At 38.9% G+C, this 22,766-nt stretch overlaps 1 protein-coding gene across 1 annotated transcript in view; it reads left to right on the top strand.

The window, feature by feature from the left end:
• LOC124163671 (intraflagellar transport protein 172 homolog) overlaps nt 1–22,766 on the top strand; it is a 60,217-nt gene that overhangs the window by 6,000 nt on the left and 31,451 nt on the right. The window contains exons 6-18 of the mRNA XM_046540731.1: nt 310–536; nt 666–833; nt 3,612–3,998; nt 6,297–6,412; nt 7,042–7,229; nt 7,888–8,031; nt 8,871–9,174; nt 10,414–10,557; nt 12,494–12,677; nt 14,132–14,334; nt 15,864–16,024; nt 16,552–16,696; nt 21,821–22,011. Coding sequence (XP_046396687.1) covers nt 310–536; nt 666–833; nt 3,612–3,998; nt 6,297–6,412; nt 7,042–7,229; nt 7,888–8,031; nt 8,871–9,174; nt 10,414–10,557; nt 12,494–12,677; nt 14,132–14,334; nt 15,864–16,024; nt 16,552–16,696; nt 21,821–22,011 — 2,562 coding nt within the window. The remainder of the gene's footprint in view (nt 1–309; nt 537–665; nt 834–3,611; nt 3,999–6,296; nt 6,413–7,041; nt 7,230–7,887; nt 8,032–8,870; nt 9,175–10,413; nt 10,558–12,493; nt 12,678–14,131; nt 14,335–15,863; nt 16,025–16,551; nt 16,697–21,820; nt 22,012–22,766) is intronic.

The raw sequence follows: 22,766 nt of genomic DNA, 5'->3' as shown, positions 1-22,766 counted from the left end.
ATTTTTGTAAATATTAAGGAAAACACTGAACAAGTATTAACAGAGGATAGTGTAATTACTTCCTATGTTGTGTTTAAAGAGGTCCTCTGACCTCAATTTGTACATGAACATTCCAATTAAATTTGTACATAAGACCCTGCCTTTCTTCTACATTTTAAAATTAGAAACGTGCCTATCCCTCTGTGGACCTGTATTGAAAAGAGCGGGGGAAGCCCGCTGGGAGCAGGCGCATCACGCTCGTACTATTTTATTTTGTCATATTCTTAGCAAGTCATTTTATTCTGTGTCATATCTCCACTCTATCAACAGGGTCGCATAACCACTCACAAAGTTCCACCCTATGCTCTTGCATGGCCTTTGGGTTTTATTTTTGCTGGTGGATGTGATGGTAAGGTCTGCATTTATGCCAATGATGGCCTGCTGGAGCAGACGTTTGACTACACCAATGAAGAAGGTGGTGGTGATGAAGTTGGTGATTTTAATGTGGCCTGCTGTTCTCCTAGTGGCCAAGCAGTTGCTCTTGGTAGCTATAATAGGTGAGGATAGAATATTATGTAATTTGATGCGAGTAGATGGTCATTCATTGATGAAAGTCGTGAAAACCTTAATTTTATATCAGGCGTTGCAATTATCTTGTGTTACTCATGGCATATTTTTACCATTAGGATAAGAGTGTATGCCTGGAGTCCAGATCGGAGAACTTGGGAAGAAGGAAAGGGAAAACATATCCAGAACTTATATTCCGTCACTGCACTCTCCTGGAAACAGGATGGATCAAGACTTACAGTTGGAGGGCTTCTTGGAAGCGTGGACTTGTTTGAAACTGTGCTAAGGTCAGTATTTTATTTTTGGAGTGATATTTATAGTATTAAATGTTTAGAATATATTTTTATTTTACCCCTTATAATTTTTGTGTTACGCAGTAGCTTGTGGCAATCCAACCCAGAACTGGTCTCCCATAGAATCCCCAAATTTTGTTGTCTCTAATTTTGTATTGTGTGAATGGTGTGAATAGCTAATTGTGGAAAGGGAAATGACAGGTCATAACATAACAGGTACAATTGATGGGCTGATTATTGAATTCATACCCATATTCTTCTTCTAATATGTTTTTGGGTGAATCCATGCATTACTACATCATCAGTTTCAGTAAAAAGTCCATTAGCCAATCAGCTTTCAGCGGAACGACTGAATGCACCCTATAAGGTGGTGAAATAATGAGCTTCTCACCTTTGATCTGAAAATGAAAGCAGGATGGCTTTTGTAACTGTTGTCACTCACAACAGACAAAGGTGGCTGGAGTGCCAGGAAAACTGCACTCATTGAGAACATCAGTGCAGAAACCGTGGCAGGAATTTCCTTACCTAACCATCTACTTGTGTATAAATGTGTTTGTTTTGTAAAGCACAATCCTCACATTTTTACATGCTACCCTGGGTTTTACAGCTATTCCACTTGCAACACACCAGTGTACATGATGTTTAGACATACACGTGTATGTTGTGCTATGCACCAGATGTTTTGACCCTCTTGGGAAGTTGATTTGAGACTCGAATCGAAGAAGTTTGAGAAATTCTTTTGGAATTTTTAGGCAAAATATAAAGTTGGGTTATTGGATACTCTCTCAAAACTAAACTGGAAGAGTACTGACTGACTGAATAAAGACTGGGCTGCTCTACAAAGTCAGTTGTAGTGGAGAATGAAGCCTTAGGACTGAAAATTTTTCATTGTTGAGGTGGAACATATCGAACCGAATCATCCTTGAAGAATGCTTTGTGGAGGGCATTTAAAGTACATCTTTCAGTCTGTCAGATGGGACGTTAAGCTGTGGTACCCTTGGTACCTTTCTTTGAGAGGAGGATACTGCCAATGCTGAGTTTCTCCCTACTCTTTCTGCATGGCATTAACCCTTTCACTGCTGTGGACGTACCTAGTACGTCCGCACGGCAGACTGCGGTGGACGTACTTTTTCTTCCTCCCTGCCATGCGGTCAGCACTTTCGCCGAAGCACTTCGAAGGGACCCACTAATCAAGGACCCTTTCCTCGACGAACTCACCCACGCAGGGCCGTCTCATCGGCCCTACCAGCGGGGGCCCTACCTCCGGAAAAGTGACCGCTCTGACTGCAATTTGAAAATCAATCAATCAATCCGATCATCACAATATGATTGTTTTCATCGCACTCCTGCCAATCAGGCAATCAAGTACGTCTTTGAACCGTGTTTCTGCGATGAAAAATAATGATTTTGTTAACTTTGATATAATGGCCGTTTTCCGGTGGTCCACAGCCACGTTTTGTTGCAAAGTTAACAAATCGTTATTTTTTATCGCAGAGACACGGTTCAAAGACGTACTTGATTGCTTGATTGGCAGGAGTGCGATGAAAACAATCATTTTTTGATGATCAGATTGGTTGATTGATTTTCAAATTGCAGTCAGAGTGGTCACTTTTCGGGAGGGGGGCTGGTAGGGTCGAGGAGACGGTCCTGCGTAGGTGAGCCGGTCGAGGATAGGGTTGCGGATTAGCGACCCTTCGGAGGGTGTACACACCCATCCTGGAAGTACCTGCTCCATGGGCCCAGGAAATACATTTTAACATTTTTGCCGCATGTGAGGGGAAGGTTTCCGGAGATTGAACAGCAGTGAAAGGGTTAATGACCTCGGCTGTCGGTCGCTTCCTCGAAATACCATACTTGAAATAAAAGCGATATCGTCAACTATTATCTTTTCCAATAAATGAGTGACCATTGTGAAGTGATACATTAACCCTTTTTGTGCAGCGGGTCGATATATCGCCTTTTGCCGCTTGGGTGAAAAGTGCGGTGGGCCGATATACCGGCTCTTACGTAGTTCATTAGTAGTGAAATTCAGGCCGCTTTCAGACGAGACGACTCTCTGTCACGCTGTGAGCAATGCCATGAAAGGCGTCCCGTTCCCAGCCAGCGGCCGTGTTTAAGTCAACGAAATTGTTACATTATACCCACACTTAAGGTCTTCCTGCAACAAGTTATCCAATAATGCTGTCCAATGCGTCGCGGTGAGTCACCGGAATTACTGCTTGGCATTGACGCGTAACGGGCGCGTGAGCTTGTATTTCTGCTCTTCCGCGGCCGCGTTAAATTTATTTCAGCACTTTTTAATTCATAATATCTAATTCTTCAGGTGAGAAAGCGCCTCATTCTAAATATTTCAGGATTGATACATGGGAATCGAAGAGAGGATGTGATAAATTTATTGGCACATTCTGGCGGAGAAATCACCACAATGCGCGATATTACGCGGATGCGTCATGCGCGAGACTAAACGAGCCAATTGACCTTGGAATCGTAATGAGATACAGCAAATGAACGTCGGCAGCGTTAAAAAATGAAGGCTTAGGCTTTAATTGATTCATTAGATGTGATTTTTTCGCTAATTCACCTAAAATCGCGTAAAATGCGAAATTTCGTTTTTATTTACCGATTTCGCGTTATTTCGTGTTATTTCGCAATATCGCTTCTCGGGAAATTCACGGAACTGTACTAATGAGTTATGATTTATGCGTTAATATTTTTCTGCCCAGTTGTGCATAGGTTGGATTAATCCACTTTTTTGTTGTTGTTTTTTTTCAGAAGGGTCATATGGCGGAATAAATTTGAAATGACCTATGTGGGTCCGAGCCAGGTGCTAGTTCGGCAGCTGGAGGGAACTGGTGCCACTGAGGGTTCAGCTGCTGAGAAAGGCGTCGTGTTAAGGTCGCAGCATGGGTACGAGATCAAAGACGTGAAAGTGATGGGACCTGGAGACAGCTTCATTGTGGCCCGTACTTCACAGACACTTCTTGTGGGTGAACTCAAGCGCAGTCTGCTCAGTGAAGTGTCATGGAATTCCAGGAGAGGGAATGACGACGTGGACAAGGAGAAGTTTTACTTTGAAAATCCCAATGTGTGCATGGTGTTTGCTGGAGGTGAAATGAGCATTATTGAATATGGACAGAATACTATTTTGGCATCTTTTAGGTAAGGATGAATTTTTTTGTAAATAGGGTGATTTCCTACTATTTTTTATTGCCTAAATTGAAAGATTATTACTTCTGGAGTTAGTATTTCACACTTTTAGACTTGTAAATGACAATATCTATTTTTGCGACTAAACGAAAAGTGAGAATTTTCAAGCGTGTGAAAACGTGACGGCTAAGTATGGATGCTGGGAAAAGCCCATGTGATGTCATTATGGTTCCGGGTGCTGGTGTGTGAGGCCACCTTGGTGCAAGGCTTTGAGTGCCACCACGATGCAGGCTGCTAGCAGGTAGCAGAGTACCCTGCTAGCAGGTAGTGCTTGACTTAAATCAGAATTGTTAATACCCTATCAAACGAAGGAAAATATCCAACCTTGGGCAATTTTAATTGGTGATTATTAACCCTTTCGAGACGGCGGAGTTTTCGTCTTAGCACAACTGCTGTAATGAGCCCCAAGAGACTCTTCTTTCTCGTGGTGCGGAGCATTTTTGGAGGGCATTTGTTAAGAAGGGTCTCGCTGAACCTTTTTCGACCCCTCCACGCTGGGACTTCGTATTATCTCGGACTCCGAGAGTAGTTGTGCTCCCTCCTTTCCGGGTTTATGACCATACCTGCGGCATTGGTTCGTGGTCAGCTTATGTATTGCTTATATGTATTTAGCAAATGGATAATTGTTGCTTGCATGTAAAAAACAGACTTTGAATTGAATTCCTCATTTTTTCTGAGAATTGTCAAATTTTAATCGAAGTTCTAAGGCCAATGTAAACGCATTTAATGCCACAACAATTTCCATGTTGATTTTTATACATAACTCGAGATATAAGTTAATATTTATCGTAGAATTTCGTTTAAAAATTGTAAACACTGCCCAAAAGACAATTCAATTCTTAGTTTATTTTTCTTGAGAAATGAACAAATATTTATTTCAAAATCTGACTGAATAAACCATTGTATGACCACTGTCCCTTACTGCTAAGAGGGGTTATAAAAGAGGAGGGGTCCGGGTACCTGCTCCCGGATTCCGAGGGTAAATCCTAAACCCCGCAGGGTTGGTCCCAAGACAAAGACGACGTAAAGCCGCGACCATCCTAAGAGGGGGAGAGCTAGAAAACTTATACATACGGCTTTCTTTTTCCTGGCTTGGAAAATCTCACACGTAAATATACGGCCGTCGTCTCCTGGGTCAGGAAACGTCCACACGTACATACACGTGTATAGTAGGGAAAAGGTTTAGAGATGTTTCCCTGAGCTCTGTGCCTCATGCATGTGTTGGTAATCTCAGATGTAAAACTCCTCTCTACTCGTATAGCATCAGGTCCCTATGATGTCATGTGGAATGGCATGGCATGGGCACCAACCTGGGCCTTTTTCAAATGAGGTTGAAATTGACCATTAACATTCGTCTAAACTGGGACTTCTAAACCAAGTAATATGTTTATTATGAATACTAATGGTGGGTAACGAATCGCAATCAATGTCTTTCATTTTATTTGATGAAGTAAACCACCCTATTATAAAATTTACTCAGAGACTGTTACAACGAGGTTATTTTATGAATACTAATGGTGGGTAACGAATCGCAATCAATGTCTTTCATTTTATTTGAAGAAGTAAACCACCCTATTATAAAAATTTACTCAGTTACTGATGTTACAACGAGGTTATCTTCCTTTTAAAAAATATTCCTTGGGAAGAAAAGATATACTTCTCCAAAAATTTCCAGAAGATTGGAATCAAATTTTTTGTCACTGAAAAATATTCTGGAAAACTACTGATAAATGCATTTCTTATCATGAAGGATGACAGGAAATATTTTTCCAAACAAATAATTCCTGAATAATAAAAGGGATGAGCTCTTTTCCAAAGTGACATATTTCATTGCAAAGGAATTCATAAAATAAATGTTTCCTCATAGCTCTTAGTGTTATGGGATTGATAGCCAAATTACTGTCAGTCAACAAATGGAATTGATACATTGTTGTCTGCCTTTTTTCATTTAAAATATTGCATATTCTTTGCTTTATGTCTATAAAAATACTTTTGCGGTAGACTTCCATTTTACTATTGCAGAGAATGTGTTCCACTGGCTCTTTGACAGTATGCATTCTCTGGCAATGAGAGCAATTAGAATATATGCACGGTAAATAGTTTGGCTGGCAATAACGTGAGAAAATATGATATGAAAAATGAAAAATGAAAAAAATATCATTCTACTCACATCTGACATTCCTATGCCATTTAGCAAATTTCAATGATACTAAAAGAATACCAATTATAATCCATAATTTTTACTTTCAGAATGGAATTCATGAATCCGCATGTTATTAGCATAAGGATAAATGAGAGACAAGTTGCTGGGGTGCATGAGTACAAAAAACTGGCTTACCTTGTCGATCTCAAGACTATTTGCATAGGTAAATTTTGATAGTTTTCTTGATTCCTAAATTTCATTTCTTGGTAATGGTATACTTTTGAATAATAGCTAACATAACTTATCCTGTTACATTTTGTACCCCTACACCTCTGCTCAAATCCTTGCCATTATTACATAATATTTTACGTCATTGTAAAGCTGGCTGTGTGCATAGAATGGTAAAAATGTAAAGCTTGTCGAAGTTGTGGTATCAAAAATTGGGGTCAAGATACGTAATGTGAGCAAGGTGAAGTAGCTGTTGTGGGTGTAGCTGCTGAAATTTATTTGCTATTCATTGGAATCTAGGTGATGCAATGGATGATATAAACTGGAAGCATTCGTGGGAGCTTCTCGGATTTATTACTCACAAACTATGCTTGTTTGTGCATTTGGTTCTGCATTTTATGCTCTGAATGGTTTGGATAAAATTGAAATGAATCAGTAATATCTTCCCTCAGAATCTAAAACGTTTCATTTTTTTCTGATTTAATTTATTGTTTCAAATTCTACAAAGTTTTGAAGTAGCTATATTATTCTGCTCGCTGTAAGCTAATTTTAAAGTCCACTTTGTTTGTGCACTTTATTATTTTTGTGGCTTTGGGCTTCATTACTACCTGTTTTATGTTTCAGTGGACTTGAAAACAGGGGTTAGCCTTGGCCAAATATCCCATGATTCACGCATTGATTGGCTCGAGTTGGATGAAACTGGAAGACGTCTCCTGTTTCGTGACCACCGCTTCTGTCTCTGCCTTTCTCCTGTGCCATGCCACGGGACATCTCCTCCTACCATGTTGCTTCCTCATTGCTCATACGTACAGGTAAGGGATTTGAGCTTTTTTATTCCTGACTATTGTGTTGTTGCCACAAAGTAATTTGCTCCAACCAATACTCTTTTGGCATCTTTATTCGTGAATAGCCCGAATGACTATACAGATTGAAGGTTCAAAGCAAAGACTTCCCAACACGCATAAAGTCATGACCTTTTGTAGCCAATTGGTGTCGCTCATTGCCTGCTCCCCATCCTTGGTGGTGCTGCCTTTCCAGCATGCCAGTTAATTGGGCCTCCACGCAAATCCAATACAATTATCTTATCAGAGCTAATAGGTAAAAAATCTTCTCGGGATACTGCGTGGGTAAGACTATATGAGAGCGCTGACATTTCGGGTACCGACTTGCTACTCATGCTCGTGTAGCACCACATTTCAAAGGCCTTTAATTATGTATGAAATTTTATTTAAAAAAATTAAGTAGTACCTGAAACTAATTAAAATGTTACTGTGCCTGTGCCTTACTTATGTTGCTTCAATGATGCCTATTTTAACGATTTTTATTGGATTTTTGGTAAATTTGAATGATAATAAAATTCTGAGTGATTAAAAATGTCCATTGCTCCTTCTTTAAACTTGTGTTTTCAATGTAAGAGTCTATTTTTGCTGACCTGTGTCTGACAATCAAGTGGCTTTTTATTTTCCCTAGTGGGTTCCTGGAAGTGATGTGGTGGTCGCACAGTCTAGAACAAGTCTTTGTATATGGTATGCAATTGACTCTCCGGAGAGGGTGGCAACTGTGCCTATCAACGGTGAGGTCATTGACGTTATCAGGGCTAATGGAAAAACAGAGGTGAGTGAATAAACACCATCACTTAATTTACAAGCAGTTTTTTACTCAATGAATTTGTCCTGAGTTGGTGGCCTAGAATTGTCGCTTAAAATATTGATGAACATCATCAAAACTGTATGCATTATTGGCAGTATAGAAGGAATAAGAGATTATAGACCTTGTATAATCAATAACAGTATTCTTTACTGGATGAAAATTTACAATGTATGTATTTACCATACTTTAAGATACTCACACTAATCTTTCTTGGCAGGTTTCGTTAGCTTGACAGTCCTGTTAATTTTCAGATATGTATTTCCCTTGGCCAAATAAAAGCATAAGGAATTCGTATATGTGCATATTTAAAAAAAATACTGATTTTTGATAAGTTTTCTCTAATTTTTAATATTTTCATAGTCATAAATAGGCTTCAAATTATTTAAATAAAATTGATTACTTAATGTGTAGCATGCTGGTAATATGATATATTCATGATTGAGTAAGTAAATTTTGTTATTTCTGCAGATATTCCAGTTTTTTGTTTCCCATATGCTTGCTTTACCTAATACTCACTAGGCCACGATGACTATATTTCCATTATCATCCAAAATCATTGTTGTGTTATTTACGCCAAGGATGTTATTCACCATGAAAAAAATCATTCGACTTAGGATTGGTGGTGTGATTGGTAGCTTGGCTGGTAATGCATTTGGGAGATCCAGTTTCTTATCCTGATCATGCCAAGTGATATTTTCGTGGTGAATTTCTACTATGGTGCCATTGGCTTTGCTTATGTGCTCATGTCTGTGTTTAAAATTGCATGTTGAATGTAATAATTTGGATGTTTGTTCTGATTACAGGTCATTGTTCAAGAAGGTGGGCGCCAGTTGGGGTATGCATTGGATGAGGGACTAGTTGAGTTTGGCACTGCTGTGGAAGATGGTGACGTAAACCGTGCATTGGCTTACCTTGAAGGTCTCGATGGGATTGGTGGAGGGACTGCCAGTGAGGCTGAGGCCATGTGGAGGGCACTGGCGACCCTTGCTTTGGAAACTAAGCAGCTTCACGTCGCTCGGCGTTGCTATGCTGCCATTGGAGATGTTAGTGCGGAGCACTTCTTGAGGGAGACGGAAGCAATCGAAGAAGAATTTTCCAAACAGTATGGTTTGTGCCTCATGAATATTCTCAAAGCGATGCTTCACTAAATACGAAAGTTTTATTCCTCCATTGCACTCTTTCTCAACATCTATATCTACATACCAGTCACCTAATAGGCCTGTGGTAGAGTGTGTTTGGTCTTGAAAGTATTGAAACTACAAGAAATCACCTTGCCATTGTGTAGCACGAGGAGGGACCCAAAAATAACCAGAAATTTTTTTTTTTAATTCAAAATTTAATTTTTTGCCTTGCAAACATTAGTCACCCTCAAAGTACTCTCCATTTACGCGGATACATTGGTTAAAGCATCTTTTCCACTACGCAAAACACATTTGATACTCGTCGTTTGCGATGCCTTTGAGTGCCGCCTTTGATTTTGTTTTACCTCCATAATATGACTAAAACATTTCCCTTTTCATCCGGTTGAACAAATGGAACTCAAATGGTGCTAGATCTTCTGAGTAGGGTGGGTGAAGAAGCAGTATCACGCATATTTTTACCAAAAACTAAAATCAGCAGCACGTGCCGCTTTTGATCAGGAGGCAAAAAGTGGGGGATGAGTTTTTTTCTACATGTTCATCAGTTCTGAACCTGGAAGTCCAGTCCCAGCATTGAATGTCTTCGATCGACATGTTGCCACACTTGAATTGCAAATATAACTCATGCACTTGAGTTATTTTTAAAACGTGTCATTTATAAGCTGTAAACAACATATTAACTGTGTCCAATTCTGTTTTACCGAGTAGAGAACAAATTTTCAATGTTGGGTGCTGTTCTTGAATATCAACCATTTCAAAAATCTAAGTGGTCAAAAAACTCTACGAATATAAACTGTCACAGGGGCTTGCTGCAACTGTCTATATCCACGCCGTTTCGCCTGCTGACTCAGAAATGATGAAATAACATCCATCTAGTGGGAGATGCCCAAAATATAAGAGCGACGATATCCATCTGGTTACTGTTGTGTCCCCCCTCATACATAGTATGGAAAATGCTTAGTGAATATGTATTTTTTTTACCAGCGTGGACGCTGTACCAATTATCCCTTATTCCATTCATTGTAGATTCTCAGGCAGTTGAACCTTTTAGATTTGTCTTTTTTTACATTGTGTTTTGGATTGTATTCTCCAGAGTTGGCATCATAACTAAAGTTTCACCGTTGAAATGTCCAATTTCTTTGTCCTCTTTCTGAGCACATTATGAATCTCGTGTTGATTTGTGCTTTTTCATTTTCTCTCATTTCAGGAGAGATGGCAGAGTGCCCTGAGGTATGGGCTAGACTTGCTATCTTTAAAAAGGAGTTCAAGAATGCAGAATTGATATACCTTGAGCAGAACCAATTGGAAAAAGCCTTAAACATGTACAAAAAGCTGAACAAATGGGAAGAAGGTTAGTTCAAATCGAGTGAATTGAACATACATATATTTACAATGAAATGGGGATGAACTGTCGTTCCATTCAGCAGTCATTGGATTTTATGTCTGTTTGTTAGCCACCCTTTGCCCTCTCTCCGCTCACTAGCCATATCCCACCTTTCTCTTTTCTCGCTTTCTTAGCCTTCCTGCTCATGTAAAAGAAGTTGATTTCAAAGAAATGGGCATGAAAGATTCGAAAAATACGAGTTTAAAACTTCTTGGAAAATGACTGTGATTGGATATTCTGTTTTTCAATACAGTACACTCCGATTATCCTAATGGCCAATGATGGGGAGAGACGGCACGAATAATCGGAAAACACAGATAACCCAAACCTTCACTTAAATGTCTTGCAATGTTCTTAATTTACGTAAAACAAACAATATATTATTAATTATGCAGTTATCCTGTTATTTTAGAGTGCTTCCCGGACTCAATGAGAGCTTTCTTCGCCAGTTTGCGATCTTTTTAGCGGAGCGCAGACGCACACTGCGAGGCTTCGAAAACAGGAACACATTGCTCCCGTGAATGCAGCTAGCACGCGATCGCTTCCATTTTACGAAGGGGATTCTAATGGAATTAATTAGCCCGGTTTATCCTAGCATTAATGCAGCAATTCCGATGATTTTGCGTCCGATTTTATTTTTCTATAAAGATCGCGGAAAACATTGAGCGAGAGTAAATATCATGCACGGATATAATTCACAGTGTCCGGCGATATGTGGTGTAAATGTTTTATATCCATGAGAATAAAATAAAATGGTAAATTTCCACACAATTTTATTTACAAAATACCGACCCAGTTTCGACTCGTAGTGTCATTACCAAGGTACCAATTTTGGCTTTCCTTGGCTTTGGCTTTCTTTGGCATAGTGTCGAAACCGGGTCGGTATTTTGTAATTAAAATTGTGTGGAAATTTACCATTTTATTTTATTCTCATGGACATGCACGGATAATCTGCAACCCGGATAAACTGCAGCCGGATAACCGGGAGTATGCTGTAGTTCATGCATGCATTACCTGTATTACCACAAATAATCAATGATCCATTATTATAGTCATCACTGGTCAGCTATCCTAGTATTGGTTTAATGCAACTTTCCACACAGTTCTCCTTTTCACTCTTGAGTACTTCTTCTCTTTCACATCCTTCTTTACCTGTTCTACATTTTTTGTTTGTTTCCAAAGAAAATGGCTTGTTTGAGAGTGAGATGGTCGGCTGCTTTAGAGCGAAAGTCCTCAAAAATTTTGGTGAAGAAGTCTTGGGAGACATTTTGGAAAAATGAGCCCTTTCAGTGGAAATCTTCACGAAAGACTCATCACCATTTTTGCACCACATGCATGTACTTCCGATGTATAAGTTACTAACAATCTAAATCAGCGATATTGGATTGTGACTGGGTGTAAATTACCTGGATTCTTTATCTCGTCGAAATCATTCACCCAATCTAGGATACCTTATTAATCAACACTGGTCACTTATTATTGGGTATGAATAAGTGACTTTGAATGAATGACTTTGAATAAGTGGTCCTGTTCAAAATATCTTAGCGTGTGAGTGGGTGTGGGTATTGTGCAAGTGAGAATGGGGTCATTTCTGAGAGTCTGGGTGCGTGAGACTAGTGTCGGTGAGTTTCACTGGTGGGGAAGGGAGAGTAGTGAGAGAAAGAGCTAGAGAAAATTTGCCATTGCCAAATGCAGAGTTGAGGACAAAAAGAATTAGCATCTTGGGTCATGAATCTTCTGGTGTATATGCAAGTTCCTTTATGCTTGCACTATGAACTCTTAATCTGTTACATGTTTTGTGTGCCTAGTAGAGTTATGCACCATTGGTTATTATGATTTCAGTTGCTTTAAATGATTGTGTGGTATGAACCACTTCTATTTCAACCATTTTTTTTGTTTCCAGCATATTACTTAGCAAGTCAGAGGGGAGAGCATGATAATGTGCATAAGTTGAAATTGGAGTGGGAGGAGTGGTTAAAGGAGCCAGGGAGGGAGGAACAGGCCGCCAAGCTGAAGGAAAGCGAAGGCAATTCTACGTCTGCCCTACGTTTATACCTTCGTGCCGGTCTACCCAACCATGCGGCAAGGTATGAAACAAAATTTACCATTCAACCCTTTTCACTTCAATTCAATTTCTGAACATCGTGCTCCTATCCTCTATCATTTCTTCTATGGTTCATTTTGAACAGAATGGTTGGTAATGAAATGATATTTTGAAGTTTGTAATCAACGTAGAACAGTGAAATAAAAAGTAATTATTAAACATTGAGAAAACAACTATTGCTCCTCATATAAAATCATTTTATTACTTCCAATGCATCATATTTCATGAAATGTGAGTTTTTTATGTGATTATTGATGCTTTAAATATGTTTAACTTTCAAAATATTGATAATGTTCCCGCAAAGAGTGCTAAAATGATGAAAATATGATGACGAGCTACACTTGTCATTGGCATTGAAGGTTTATGGCAAGCTAGACTCGTCATTTCAGTGCAAGTAGTTGCAACGTCCAAGGCATTGACAGGATTCAATTTATTTGCTTAGAGTCCTCTGTTGGGACCTCAAGGAGAGTGCTCAGTATTTTCGCTGCATCCTACAAAGTAAACAAACGAATGCCATTGCGCGATTTGGCATCGGAAGGTCATGACGAGCTAGATTCGTCATTTCTGCACAATGGGTTAATCAGTTTTTTTGGCAAAGTACTCCCTGGAACTACTAAATTTGTATGCAGTCAAGCTGAAGAGTGTGAAAGGGTTGATGGAAATGGTAATTAAACCTTATTTAAAATAAATAATAAATAATGAGTGTAAAGCAAACTACGTTTATTGTGATGCCCAGAGATACAGAGCAGAGTAAAGAGAGTCTCAATGCACGTCACTGAAGGTTGGTCTCATGGAGGGAAGTATCTTTAGTATGAAATCTGAAAAGTGAAATCTTACATATCTTTAGTGTGCTCTGCGATCCTTGTATGTGGGTGTTGATTTTTTGGTGCGAGGATTTTCTGTACCCTGGCGGTCTTGTCAGGGTCCTAGGGCAGCGACCTCAGCCATGTGGCATACCCTAGTGTTGGGGTTTTGAGCTGAAGGCTCTGCCACAGGGTGCTATAAGGTGAAATTGTATTTGGCTTTATCTAGATTACAATAAATAAAACCTAGACTGAAGTTTGATTGGGGGAAAGTGTAGGTGAGGTTTTTTTTGTAACTGAAAGCATAACTGAGTGACAATTTGGAGTTCTGGGTTGGAGCCCTAATGAAGGCAAATGATTTTATCATGGTAAAATTGAGAATTATGAATAGTTGAGAAAATATTTTTGAGTTGAAAGTTTAGTTTGTGCGATAATGCCAGAGTTGGAGGGGTGGAAAGGGTAACATATCAACAAAAGGGAGGCTTTTGGTTACAAAATTGCTGAAAACAGAAATGTAGTTTATGCTTGAGCTGTTAGTATGAGTCTAAAACAATTTGGATGAAACAGGTTTTTATGGTCTCTGAACTTTTCTCTTGGGTATATTAATGTATCCAAATATTTATTAACATTTCAGACTTCTTTACAAATCACCTGATTTACTCGAGGATGAGGTGATTGTTAAGGATGTAGCCAATGCTTTGGAAACTTCATCGTTCATGGAGCAAGCTGGAGAAGTTTGGGAATCATTTGGAGACCATAAAAAAGCACTTGAGCTTTACCGAAGAGGAAAGGCTTTCCCTCGGGCCATTGAACTGGCCCGACAAAAGTTTCCCAAGTGTAAGTATTACTGCATAACATAGTGTGCAAGTTTAAAGGTTAATTGATTATGATGCCTTATGATTCCTACTACAGATATGATCCCCAGTTTAATGGTTATTTTAGGGAAATGATAATGAGTGCGGAAGCATTATTAGTAGGTATGGTCGGATCGGATACCTCGAATCCAAATATCCGCGGATATTGTCCTTTATCGGATACATCGGATTCAAAGTCGCGGAGGACATCGGGTCTAGATCCGAAATTTTGAATAATAGCTTCAGTGAATCCAACGCCAATAAGGGTGCAAAGAGTTCCGATTCTCTCTTCAAATGTGCTGTCTCATGCCATTCTTGTCCTACGCCACTGGTCAGTGGTTTATTCGAAGATTTGTCCTATTTTCATTTCCAAACCCAAGCATAACAGTTTAGGTCCTGAGCATGTAAAGATGTTTAAAAAAAAAAAAACTTGAAAGCCTATAAAAATGATTTTTAATTTATAAAAATATTAAAATGTGTATGAAAATCTAAAAAGCATTCCTTCTATTGTACATACCCAGAATAAACTTGAATAATTACTTTGTATAATAGCAGGAATTGCAGGAAAATGCGAAAATCCAAAAATATCCGATCCGAAAGATCCGGCTCCAAAAATCAGGATCCGATCTGGAACCGAAAAAAATCCTGAATCCGTCCATCCCTAATTATTAGGTCGTATAATTTTGCATATTGTATGCATAAGTGATTCAAATAATTCTCTTAAGGATACATTTTAGGAAAGTAATTTAGATTTTGATTTAATGCCTTGACAACAACTGAAATTTGTCCTTGTTGACCAAAATATCCTTTCACGTATCCGTATTCCATATTAATTGTGGAAAGATACAACAGCATTAATGAGTACCCCTTACTGCCTACAAAACATGTACTGTGTACAGGAACTGCTTTTACTTCCATCTTATTGCTGTGAAGAGAACTGCGATTGTGTTATGCTGCATTTTTTAATTGGGAGTTGGAAAAGAATCAATTTGGAAAGAAGTTAATCACATTTTTATCTGCTGAGATGGATAGTTGGTAAATGCTGGCTGTCAAATAGTTTGGAAAACTTGAAGAGTCAGAAAATCAAGGAAAAGTCTGGGGATTTCAGTTTGACTGCCACCCTGTCCCAAAGAGACTTACTCAACAATTTAAATCTGTTTTGGAGGACAGATCGTAAAGAAAATGCCATGATATATTGAATCGGCATTATATCTATATGAGAAATAGGTTAAAAATGCATAAATGCATGTGAATGTTGCTCTTTCTAAAATATGTTTTTGTTTTTAGATGAGGTGTAGAATTAAATCATTGATGATTCATTGTCTGGTTGAAAAAAATTGGCAAAATTCAAAATTGGCTAGCAGCTCAGATAAGTTGAAAGAAGCAATTTTAAGTCAAACCCACTGTAAACAGGGGAGCTGCTGTATGTGAATTTATGTGCAACCAATACATGTCATCAAGGGTAGTTCAGTCCTAATGGTAGCATTATAATCGTAGCATGTGTTCTTGCAGTGGTTGTTGTCTTGGAGGAGGAATGGGGTGACCATTTGGTGGAAAGTGAGGAACGTCCAGATGCAGCTCTTGCTCATTACATTGAAGCTGGACGAAATGTGAAAGCTCTGGAAACAGCAGTGAATGCACGCCAGTGGAAGAAGGCTGCTCAGATTATTCAGGTATTGCTCATGATGCCTCATAAGAATCCTTATCAGGAGAATAATTTGTGTATTCACCTGATGTTTACGCTTGCAAATATGTATGTATATGGGAATCACACTGGAATATTATGCATATTTTATTGGATTACATGTATTGACATTTCACAAAGCATAGTTATCAGGATTGAAGAACTTCCATTAAATTATTTGATTTATTCATAATATTTCTATATGTAACCCTATAATTTCATTGAAACATATTTTAATCTCTGAATATGTCCATAATTTCCCTCTGGTTATTTAGGCACTGCATACTGTCTAATACATCAGTATTTAGACTAAATATGTTGTATGCCATATACCATGTCTTAGTCATATGTTGTGTGATGAACATATAAATGATAGAATTGGATTCCTTATTTGCCAATTCATTTGTTAATGAATTCACCTTCTGAATTCATTTACCTGATAAGGGGAAATGTGTTTTAAAGTGTTTTGTGGATATTGAGGTTGATTTTGATTTGAACTCTTCGTTTTCTCTCCAGGTGATAGACGATACAAACACTGTGATGAAATATTATGAAATGATAGCAAAGCATTTTGTGTCAGCAAAAGATTACTCTGTGGCTGAAGAACTTTACCTCAAAGCTGGACTTTACAAGGATGCAGTTGAAATGCACATAGAGGCTGGTAAGAAAATTTACAATTTAAAAGGCTAACTCTGTACATATTTGGTGTGGGGCATGATGATTTGTTTGTGGAAGAAATTACGACAGAAGGACTTATGGTGATGGAATGGCCATTTGGGTGTACAGTTAACTCCCTATTACGCTGGCTAATGATGGGGAAAGGCAGCTCGAATAATGGGAAAACATAATGTACAAGGGCTATTCACAAAGTAAGGAACGTTTTGGGATAAAGAAAAAAACTAAGTGTAGTATAAAGAATTTATTGTATACATCTGAAAGAACGACAAAATGCTATTTTTCTACATACTCACCTAACAAGTTGGGACTCTTATCATATCGGTGGACAAGCTTTGAAATGTCTTCATCATAAAATTTTGCCGCCTGCGATCTTAGCCACCTAGTGACGTGCATCCAGAGCTTGTCGTCGTTGTGAAAGTGCTGTGTTGCTAGCCAGATCTTCATTCATGGAAACAGGTGATAGTCCAGGGTTCCCTCTCAACCTTGAAAACTTTAAAACCGTGAATAAGCCATGAATTTCGTATGCCGTGAAAAAACCTGGGAAAAGTCGTGAATTTCGTCCTTAAGCCTTAAAAATCTCTCTATCTTGATTTTATGATCGTAGGACTACGATTGACAGATATAAAGAAAGATGGATATTTTGATCACATTTCAAGGTCAGTCACGTGCAGACATGGCCACGGGTTTATCTGGACACGTCTTTTGAAGTGCAATTATTGGTCCGTGTGCCTTGATGACACATTGACCTTAAGCCTGTACCAAAGCCGGAAGACTGGTAACCAAAGTGTTCATTAACACTTGCGAAAATTCAGACACTTCTTAACTTCCCTGGCCTCCTGTTCCCTCCATTTTCCCGCTCACAACCTTTAGCCGGAGTTGAATTTTGCAAGCAATATGTGACGTTAGGAGAGATAGCACTTTCATTGCTGCATTTGGAATCACAGGGTATGTCGCGTTTGTTAAATTTGTAGTCAACGTGCAGCCAATGATTGTTACGTGATCAATATGAATTTGAAGAAATTTACACTGTGAAAACCTGGAAAAAACCGTGAATTTTAACCCTTTTACCGATCGATGGATTTTTCTTCCTCATAGGAAAATCCACTAGGATCGGTAGAACATTAATTGCTCATGCTTGGTTTTGCTAATAGTAGGGCCCCCTTCGCTTCTATAGCGTTGGGGTCCCTCATCCCCTCCCTTTCGCTCCTATCCCACCCCAAGGGCGTCGTCGGGCTCCTATCGCGGCGGCGCGGCGCCTCTATCCTTTTTCCTACCTTCCAGCCCCTCCCCGGGTGACCGGGCGTATAAGCCACGGGCTTGGCTCCTGGCCCCGGTGCGTTGTATCCTTTGAAGGGTTCACCTAGAACCCTCATACTCTCTCTGCTGTGAACGTACCTGGTACGTTTGCGTGGCAGGCTGCTGTGAACGTACTTTTTCTTCTTCCCTGCCATGCACTTTCTCCGAAGCTCTTGGAAGGGCCCCTAATCTGGGACCCTTACCTCGATGAGCTCACCCTCGCTGGCCCCTCTCTTCGACCCTCCGAGCCCCCCTCCCAAGTGACTGCTCTGACTGAAATTTGAAAATCAACCAATCAATCTGATCATAAAAAAATGATTGATCGCATCGCACTCCAGCCAATCAAGCAATCAATTATGTCTTTGAACCATGTTTCTGAGATTAAAAGTAACGATTTTGTTTACTTCGCTAAAATGGCCAATTTCCGGTGGTCCGCAACCACGTTTTTAGCAAAGTTAACAAAATCGTTATTTTTCATCACAGAAACACGGTTCAAAGACATACTTCATTGTCTGATTGGCAGGAGTTTGATGCAAACAATCATTTTTTGATGATTGGATTGATTGATAGATTTTCAAAATGCAGTCAGAGCGCTCACTTTTGGGGAGGGAGGCCGCCCACTTGGAGGTTTGAAGAGAGGGGCCAGCGAGGGTGAGCTCGTCGAGGAAAGGGTCCCAGAGGGATTTGCGACCCCTCAGAGGGTGTACCACGCCCATCCTGGAAGTACCTGCTCAAAGGCTCCACGAAACGCATTTTAACCTTTTCGCCGCATGTGAGGAGAAGGTTTTCGGAGATTGAACAGCAGTGAAAGGGTTAAAATTTAGATCGAGTGGGAACCCTATAGTCGCTTGGTGCAAGATCGAGACAATATCGCGGATGAGGGAAAACCTCCCAATTTAAGGCGTTAAGAAGTTCTTGGGTGCAGTGGAAAGACCTTCTGGGTTTTGCTGACCTTTATGGTGGTCTGTAAGAATTTTCAGCACTCATCTTGCACAAAATTTGTGGTAGCCAAGACTTTATGACACAATTTCAATCAAGAAAATCTGTGAATCTTGAGGGAAATAGGGATGTGCGAGTAGCACTTTTCGATCTCGAGTCGAGTCAAGTATGATAATTTCTGGACCAGGGAATACAACAATGCATGCTCTTTTTCTTCTCATTTTTCCAATCTAATTTTGAATTTTCTATCCTAAATGATTAGCTTGATTTAAAAAGGAAAAGATAATGAGGAAAGTTGATGGTAATTGTGTCAGAATTAGGAGAAAAATGAACATTAATGTGTCTTAAACAGTTCCATAGGCACAATTGCAATGAATTAACCTCTGGGGTAATATCTCGACAATTTAAGTAATATATTTATCCAAACTGCTAGGAAGAGCCCTGAGTACATTTGCACAGCTGTAATAAAATTACATACAACGTAAATGAATCATGCAATATTTGATCCTTTCAAATTCTCATGCAAAAAGAAATTGTTTTGCGCGCTCAGGCAGCAGGTTTTGACGTCTCCATGTTACAGTATTACCACCTGCAGAAAATTGCCTTTCACTACACACTTGCGAGGCTGCATAAGTACATACTCCCTTGCCCAAATTGCAAGATTCAGGAACCTTGGGAATTCTTATTAAAAATTATATTAACAATTTTTATGTATCTTTAATCTTCATGGAATTTAAGCGTACAAAGCAAATGAACTATAGAACTTAGATATAGTTTTGTGGACCAAAATTTTTTCTCTTTATTTCTGACTTCATTTAATCAACCTTAGCAACTTTTGTTTCGTAAGTTCATGATGAAAACTGAAAGCAACAAAGGAATAAACAAAAATTCACCTCGGACGTATGCAATGATCAAAAAGGCCAAAAGAACGTCACTTGGCCACTTGTGACGTCAAACTCCGGGAAAAATCTGCATTGTCCACTAAAACCTTAAAGTTACATTTTTTCTTTCTTTCAGAAATATTAGCAATTTTTTTTGCGTATTCTTTCGGCGTTTGATTGAAGAGAGTTGGGTAGGGTGTATAATTATCGCATAGTTAAGTATAAATGAATGAAGCAGCGATCCACTCTGTATGTGCTGCCTGGTTGGAAGATGATTGGCCGCCGTGGCTGACGGAAAGGTATTTGGTGCCCATGTTTACTACTATAGTGTACAAAACAAGCTGAAAGTACCATTTGAGTAAGCCATTAGAATAACTTATTGAATTTAAAAACGATATTATTACATGAGTTTCATCATAGTGCTTCCTGTCGGCAGATTGCTGGAAGTATTTGGCCTCGACAACTCTGTATCCAAAACTACTCAACCTGACTCAAAATTTGTAATGTTACTCAAAACACTTGAGCCTATTACCAACAATGTACTCGATTCTACTCAAATTTTTGAGTACTTGCACTTCCATAGTGGGAAGCAAAGGGAAAACTCCTTCATTGTAAAATGGTAGTTTTTCACTAACCTTTTCATCAACTTTAGTGGCCAGTTCGTCAGTCACAATGCTCGGACATACGCTCTTCTCATTGTTGTGAACGTTAGTTCGGCCATTTGTGAACAGAATGCACCATATCCGGACAGAACGTTCATTCATTACATTTTCTCCATACGCTTCACACACTTGACAAAAATTTTCTATCGGTTTTAAGTAGAGATGGGTCGAATAGCAGATTTCTCGCACTCGAATGTGGAATTTGAATATTAAATCATTGCTTGAATATTCAAATACCTCAAACACTAGAATTGCGCAAAGCATATTAAAATTATGTTTTTTCTTCTATTTCACTTGATGAATGCATAAATAAAAAGATGTTCATATACCAAATACATTTTAAAAATAAACTTTTTATGTTGAATAAATTCCCCACATTGATTGTTGTTGCTTTACATCAGCTATTTTCGGTTGCACTTTTCCTGAGGTATGCATCTGTTTTTGTTGGGTGACTTTGTTTAGACAGACTTGTCATCTCCAAAACCAACTGATTTTTATCATCTCAACTTTATTTGAATCTTGGAAATCACCGATTTTGAATCGTGCATCAAGAATTGTAGCAAAAGTGAATAATTCTTTTTAAGATTTATTTTTCCAGAAATTCATACCATCTTTTACTGGAAAACAGCAAATCATTGACAAAACCTTGTGGATGACTATGCGAAAACTTCTTAGTTTCTAGGAAATTAGTGATGCTATTTACAAGGGGGATAACTTAAGAAACTGTGACTGCTCTTCCACTAGCTAGAAATGTTGCTCCCTTGAAAACATCCAAAACATTAATCAATTGCTTGATAGCATCGCACTGTGGTGGAGTAATTTCTTGATTAAACTCAGGTTTGAGGCAGCTAATGTTATGGCTTGCTTCTGTTCCGGAAGAGGTCTCATCATTTGAAAAAGGGAGTTCCATCTTGTGGTTTCATCCTGGATGAGCATAGAATGAGAAGTGGTGAAAATAATTTTTTGAATGCAGGTGTATTGATGCATTCAGCCATATTGATCACAAGGCTCATGGACACCAAGATATAAGAGACTGACGGGCGCCTAGCGACGGCGAGTGAACACGTTCCTTACTTTGTGAATAGCCCGCGTATTCCAAACTTTTACCTCTATTTCTCATGACTTGCTGCATGATTTCAGTGAAAACTGATGTTAGTAAACTAAAATTGTGTAAAAATACTATGCCAATGGGCAAGCATCTATTTTTATGTGTGTAATTTAATTTTGTTTTGCTTACCCTCTGTAATGTGTTGAAAATGTTAATGCAATGGATACACTAGGTTGATTGCAACAATTTTTATCAACGTAACCGTGGCATTAATGATCCAGGTCATTGGGAGAAAGCAGAGAGATTGGCCAGAGAAAAACTGGATCCAGAAAAAGTGAAGGAGATATTTGTGGGTCGTGCTGTTGAATTAGAAGAGAACGGAAGGTTTCAGGAAGCTGAGAGGATGTATGTCGCAATTCATGAGCCAGACCAGGCTATAGCCATGTATAAGAAAGCAAAGAAATATGACCATGTAAGAAGTTTGCTCTGTAACTGCACATTAAATTCCTCATTGAGCACAACCGCACCAAAGTGGATAATGTATGTGCACACTGCAAAGCCTGTGAAGCAGTTTGATTGTAATTCACAAGCTGACTATAAGTGAAGATCCATAAGTACATGCACTTTATATACATTGGTGTCGCTTTAGGTGATTAATTAAGCAATGGTCCAGCTGCTATTTCACTCTGGCAATGAGTTTAAATTTGTTTCATTCACGATCAGGCATAATTATGAGAACACTATACTATGATTATGATTGATTGTGAGAGCACTGTGCTCATTATTTTCATTAACATAGATGGGTTGAATGTTGAAAAAAGTAATGGAGTCAGTTCCGCTAGTTTTTATAATGACTTGGTTTTGTGTTGATTTCACTGTTTGACTCTCAGCTCTCCCAATTTTTGAGTTAAAAAACCAATTTGAAAGTGGATGTATCCAAACTTTTTTGCTCACCGAAATTGAAGGTTTTAGATTAATGTTATACATCATGTTTTGTGAAATCACCTATCTGGTAGATAAACTTCAGCAGCGATTTCTTCAGAAGTCATTAAACCTTGGGCTAAGTTAACATCATACCATCAACCCTCTTTGGCAAAGGCCTTTGATAAAACATAGCAAAATTAAACAGCAAGACCAGCAATTGATTAGGGAAACTGTATGCTTTGATGTGTTTAATTTATTTCTTGATGTCCTAGTGTCCATCTTTTCATTGTTTGTTCTTATGAA

Source organism: Ischnura elegans, chromosome 8, assembly GCF_921293095.1.
Source record: "Ischnura elegans chromosome 8, ioIscEleg1.1, whole genome shotgun sequence".
NCBI classification, from domain to species: Eukaryota; Metazoa; Arthropoda; class Insecta; order Odonata; family Coenagrionidae; genus Ischnura; species Ischnura elegans.
The sequence above is the reverse complement of the archived record's forward strand: the minus strand, read 5'-3'. Positions and strand labels throughout refer to the sequence as shown.